Source organism: Cibotium barometz, chromosome 45 (genome assembly GCF_041138505.1).
Source record: "Cibotium barometz isolate CiBa-2024 chromosome 45, ASM4113850v1, whole genome shotgun sequence".
Lineage (NCBI taxonomy): Eukaryota > Viridiplantae > Streptophyta > Polypodiopsida > Cyatheales > Cibotiaceae > Cibotium > Cibotium barometz.
This window is the reverse complement of record NC_141090.1, coordinates 45,082,810-45,088,809: the sequence shown is the minus strand read 5'-3', so window position 1 is coordinate 45,088,809 and position 6,000 is coordinate 45,082,810. Positions and strand designations below refer to the sequence as shown.

At 42.0% G+C, this 6,000-nt stretch overlaps 1 protein-coding gene across 1 annotated transcript; it reads right to left on the bottom strand.

Moving 5' to 3' along the window:
• Positions 1-3,160: 3,160 nt before the first annotated feature.
• Positions 3,161-4,489, bottom strand: LOC147612812 (dihydrolipoyllysine-residue acetyltransferase component 2 of pyruvate dehydrogenase complex, mitochondrial-like). The gene has a single exon (XM_086783568.1). It carries the CDS (start codon positions 4,487-4,489, stop codon positions 3,467-3,469), a length of 1,023 nt encoding a protein of 340 aa, XP_086639694.1. The 3' UTR covers positions 3,161-3,466.
• Between the last annotated feature and the right edge of the window lie 1,511 nt (positions 4,490-6,000).

The following is a 6,000-nucleotide window of genomic DNA, read 5'->3' as shown; positions in this document are numbered from 1 at the left end:
CCTTTTTTGAGTCATCTTCACACTACATAGTGCCTTTTTGCCTAATATAATGTCTTATGTCTTACTAACAAGGCTTGTACTATCTACATTAGTGTCAGCCTGATCATTTAGGAGTGAGATTTCCTACATCATCCGTACCACTCCTTGTGCACTGTGCACAAGCTTAGTTATTTATTCTTGGACCCTCCTGTGCTACCCTACCCACTATTATGGCTTCTGCTTTTCTTCCAAATCAACATGCTTGCCTATCACTGTCTTGATAGGTCCTTGTGACCTTGTCACTACCATTACTATTGGTGACTTTTCTTTATGCTTCCCTATCCATTCATCCGCTTTCACCATGTTCACTGCTTCATCAGCTCTTGTTGGGTTTCCTTCCCTTTGTGGTCTTACTTCTTGCAATTCTTGCTGATGACGTTGTCAAACCAAATAGATAGTTTGGCTATGCCTAGGGACGTTGGAGTAATAGCCTATCAACTCAAATCCTCTTTGTCTAAATCTCCTTCTCTTTCATAAGGTCTATTATTTTGAGGCCCAGTGGTGATTTGATTGTCTTGCTAACTCTGTTGTCTTTCTACCACCCTCGGGTTCCTCTTTTGAGTGTTGTAAAAGCATGTATTAGTGGTCTGCTTATTCTTTTTGCAATGGGGCTCTAGTAGGTCAAGAAGGTAGTCTCAAAAGGCAAACATATGAGAATTTGGATCCTCCTCACTTTTACCCTTGAACTTTGGGTATTGCCAAAGACATCCTTCCCAAGGCTACTTATTCTTCCCCTTCTTGGTTCACTCACAGTTGCTTCTCCTTCCTTCTTCCACTCTCTTCCCGTCTGTCTCCCATAGATCATCTCAATATTCTCTTTTTCCCAACATCATTGCCTCGCTGCTTTTTTGGAACAATTGCGCCTTCTTCTTCCATCGCCCATACGCTTTCTATTTTTGTTTTTTTGCACCTGCTCTTATCTTCCCCAGTGCCACGCTATCTCTGCGACCTTGGACTCCCTACACACCATCGTTTATTTATTATATATTTCCACACTCCATTTTTGTTTTGAGCTTTGGGCACCTCTCACATATTGCCCCAACCCTGCAATAAAACACTTTCCAGTGTTTCACACTTTGCTCTTTGGTTTCACATAGCCCTAATATGATATGGCCTCATTCTTAGTAGGCCATTCACCCTAGCAGCATGCATTTTCCCTTCCAAGTCCTGCAAATTGGTAAGATCCATTGGAAAAAACTTCATGTATAATAAATGGTCCTTCCCATTTGACTTTAAATTTAGTCTAAAATGTAGCATCTAAAGCATTATTATAATATCAAAGGACCAACATTCCCTTCTTCAAGTCTTTGCTTCCTAGCTTATCATTAAAAGCTTCAATCCTCTTCTGGCAGATCATTTTTCATACCATTGAATAGCCTCCTCTCTGTCTAAACAGTAAAGAATATAAATTGGTTAACCTCTTCTTCTCTTGCTCTTCTTGGGTCATGTTATGTTGTTATATTTAGCTTCATTTTGCTGAGATCCTCCCACGTCATATTCTTCTTTACGGTTGTTGCTCCTTACTTCCTAACTTGGCATAATTTGGCTTCTATCTCCCATATCAAAGGACCAACATTCCCTTCTTCAAGTCTTTGCCTCCTAACTTATCATTGAAAGCTTCAATCCTCTTCTGGCAGATCATTTCATACCATTGAATACCCTCCTCTCTGTCTAAACAGTAAAGAATATTAATTGGTTAACCTCTTCTTCTCTTGCTCTTCTTGGGTCATGTTATGTTGTTATATTTAGCTTTATGTTGCTGAGATCCTCCCACAAGTCATATTCTTCTTTACGGTTGTTGCTCCTTACTTCCTAACTTGGCATAATTTGGCTTCTGTTCATCTTTTCTTCTTCCTTATTGGCTTCTTTTTTTCTTTCTTAACCTTCCTTTGTCAATTCTTTTGACCAGACTTGTTTCAGATTCTTTTTTGATTCCTTTTGTTGCAAGATGATTTTTGTGCTCTGGGTTGTTGTAAGATGATTTTGTGCTCTGGGTTGTTGTAGGCTCCAATTGGCACTCTCGCACCCTTTTTTGAGTCATCTTCACACTACATAGTGCCTTTTTGCCTAATATAATGTCTTATGTCTTACTAACAAGGCTTGTACTATCTACATTAGTGTCAACCTGATCATTTAGGAGCGAGATTTCCTATATCATCCGTACCACTCCTTGTGCACTGTGCACAAGCTTAGTTATTTATTCTTGGATCCTCCTGTGCTACCCTACCCACTATTATGGCTTCTGCTTTTCTTCCAAATCAACATGCTTGCCTATCACTGTCTTGATAGGTCTGTTGAGATTCAAGCTCGATGTCAGTGTGAGCCAGCTATGCTATGTGCTAGCAGATTAGGTAGGAACATGTGTGAGACATAAATGACCGCGTGTCCAGCTGGTCATAGTGTGTGGACATTAGCTAGGGTTAGTAGAGTGTGGACACAACTCATTGTGTGTTGTGTGGATTATGGATTAGTGCATTATGCTTTGTGTGAGAGTGGACATGGCTTCCCTCTATGGTTAGGGTTTGCAATAGAAGTTGCCAATACATCTCTCATTGTTAGATACATGTTTGCTTTGCCAGATTTACATGTATTTCCACCATACATCAATGTTCCCAAGCTTTAATGGAAAGCTTCAAAAACCAAAATTTTGCTTTGCTTTGATTTGCTTTGTTTTTGCCTGTTTCACCTTCAATCCGCTCAAGGATGTTTAGAAGACCTTACCCGGTAGGCCAAGCTTTCAAATCTGATAGTATTTGGTGTGCTCCAAGCTTCACAGCTCCAATGGCAAGCTTCACAGCTTCTTCTTCCCTCTTCACTCACTCACTCATAAACCCTAATAAACAGCACAAGGCTCTGATACCATGTTGAAAGAACGGTAGAGGATGAGGAGACACACACACAGGAGCAAACCCTAAAGTATATTGCAAACCCTAACCATAGAGGGAAGCCATGTCCACTCTCACACAAAGCATAATGCACTAATCCATAATCCACACAACACACAATGAGTTGTGTCCACACTCTACTATTTTTTATTTTTTTTTCAAAACAGAATCTGCTTTCCAGTTGCTGCACTTTATTGAATGAAGCCTCACTCAGAATTAGGCAGCAAATACATGAATTGGGAGAAAAAAGTGTGCCTCGATTCTATGAACTCGAAAATCCATAAAAGACTTACCAAGCCTGGCTCCAAGTGGGTTATCCTCACAAGGGCAAAATGAGCCAGGCTGTTTTGGACATAACCCCCTCTACATGTCTTTGCAGCATAGATAATAGATCCTCAAAGTGACCATGTAGCCCAAAAAGTGGCACTGATGCTCTTTATCCTATGGATATTATTGCAAATACACAGGCCCAAATGCCTTGGAAAATACATCTCATCTGGTCTTATAAGCAAGCAGAAGAGAACTTCCACCCCCACGGTCCTTTAAAGAAGTAATGTGATCGGATCCTCGATGTATCCCTTGAAAGCACCAAGCCATCGAGCTCCAATAGCCCCATCCACAACTCGATGATCACAGCTCAGTGTAACAGACATGAATGATGCTGTCGTGAATCCACCCTCCAAGTCACTTACAACACGCTTGTCAGTTGTACCCACTGCAAGAATGCAAGCTTGAGGCGGGTTGATGATGGCACAGAATTGCTTGACTCCAAATGGTCCACCCAAATTCGAGACTGTGAACGTTCCTCCCTCATAGTCAGCAGGTTTTAAGCTGTTCTTCTTGGCCTTCTCAGCTAATGTCTTTACATCCTCTGCAATTGTGGCCAGCCCCTTCTTGTCTACATCCTGCACAACTGGTACAAGCAAACCAAAATCTGTCTGCACAGCAACACTGATGTTTATGTTATGATACTGCCGGATGAAATCATCAGTCCAAGAACTGTTGCACTCCGGTACTTTTTTTAGAGCCATTGCTGCTGCCTTCAAGACAAAATCATTGATAGAAATCCTCTTGCCTCCTGATACTTCTTGCAGGTTGTTCAGCTTACTTCTCAAAATCAACAGGTTATCCACACGTGAATCAACTGTAAGATAATAGTGTGGAATAGTTTGCTTAGACAGCAGAAGCCTCTGTGCAGTAATTCTTCTAATTTGAGTATTTGGAATGTCTGTGTAGTCCAGAGATTGAAACAGCTTCTCAGGTGATTTTCCAGGTGTTGGAGCAGCACCAGACACTAGAAATTCCTCAACATCAGCTTTTATGATGCGCCCATTTGGTCCAGTACCTTTCAGAGTTGAGAGAGGTACGTTCTTTTCTTCAGCAATCTTCCGGGCTAAAGGACTTGCAAAAATGCGATCCTCTGCACCGGCGGCAGTTGGTTTTGATTTCGATTTCGGTGCCTCTGTTTTGGGTGGCGGAACAGTGCTTGGTTTAGTTGTCTCTTCTTTGGAAGTGTCTTCCTTCTTAGGAGATTTATGTGAGCCTCTTGATGGCAAAGTTGTCATACATTGTGACAACATGAGCAGTATGCAGTTGGCAAAGAATCCAGTATTTCATGCGAGGACCAAACACATAGAGGTCCATTATCACTTTGTCAGAGAAAAGGTGCTGGATGGTACAGTTGATCTTCACTATGTGAAGACTGATGAGCAGGTGGCTGATATCTTCATGAAGCCACTTAGCAGGGAGAAGTTTGAGTACTTCCGGACTATGTTGGGAGTACATGGGATGAGCTTGAGGGGGAGTGTTGAGAGTGTTGATATCCCAAGCTCATCTACATCTTCATCAGCAGTACATCATGAGCTTGAGAGGGGCTGTTGAGATTCAAGCTTGATGTCAGTGTGAGCCAGCTATGCTATGTGCTGGCAGATTAGGTAGGAACATGTGTGAGACATAAATGACCGCGTGTCCAGCTGGTCATAGTGTGTGGACATTAGCTAGGGTTAGTAGAGTGTGGACACAACTCATTGTGTGTTGTGTGGATTATGGATTAGTGCATTATGCTTTGTGTGAGAGTGGACATGGCTTCCCTCTATGGTTAGGGTTTGCAATATACTTTAGGGTTTGCTCCTGTGTGTGTGTCTCCTCATCCTCTACCGTTCTTTCAACAAGGTCCTTGTGACCTTGTCACTACCATTACTATCGGTGACTTTTCTTTAGGCTTCCCTATCCATTCATCCACTTTCACCATGTTCACTGCTTCATCAGCTCTTGTTGGGTTTCCTTCCCTTTGTGGTCTTACTTCTTGCAATTCTTGCTGATGACGTTGTCAAACCAAATAGATAGTTTGGCTATGCCTAGGGACGTTATCAACTCAAATCCTCTTTGTCTGAATCTCCTCCTCTTTCATAAGGTCTATTATTTTGAGGCCCAGTGGTGATTTAATTGTCTTGCTGACTCTGTTGTCTTTCTACCACCCTCGGGTTCCTCTTTTGAGTGTTGTAAAAGCATGTATTAGTGGTCTGGTTATTCTTATTGCAATGGGGCTCTAGTAGGTCAAGAAGGTAGTCTCAAAAGGCAAACATATGAGAATTTGGATCCTCCTCACTTTTACCCTTGAACTTTGGGTATTGCAAAGACATCCTTCCCAAGGCTACTTATTCTTCCCCTTCTAGGTTCACTCACAGTTGCTTCTCCTTCCTTCTTCCACTCTCTTCCCGTCTGTCTCCCATAGATCATCTCAATATTCTCTTTTTCCCACCATCGTTGCCTCGCTGCTTTTTTGGAACAATTGCGCCTTCTTCTTCCATCGCCCATACGCTTTCTATTTTTGTTTTTTTGCACCTGCTCTTATCTTCCCCAGTGCCACGCTATCTCTGCGACCTTGGACTCCCTACACACCATCGTTTATTTATTATATATTTCCACACTCCATTTTTGTTTTGAGCTTTGGGCACCTCTCACATATTGCCCCAACCCTGCAATAAAACACTTTCCAGTGTTTCACACTTTGCTCTTTGGTTTCACATAGCCCTAATATGATATGGCCTCATTCTTAGTAGGCCATTCAACCTAG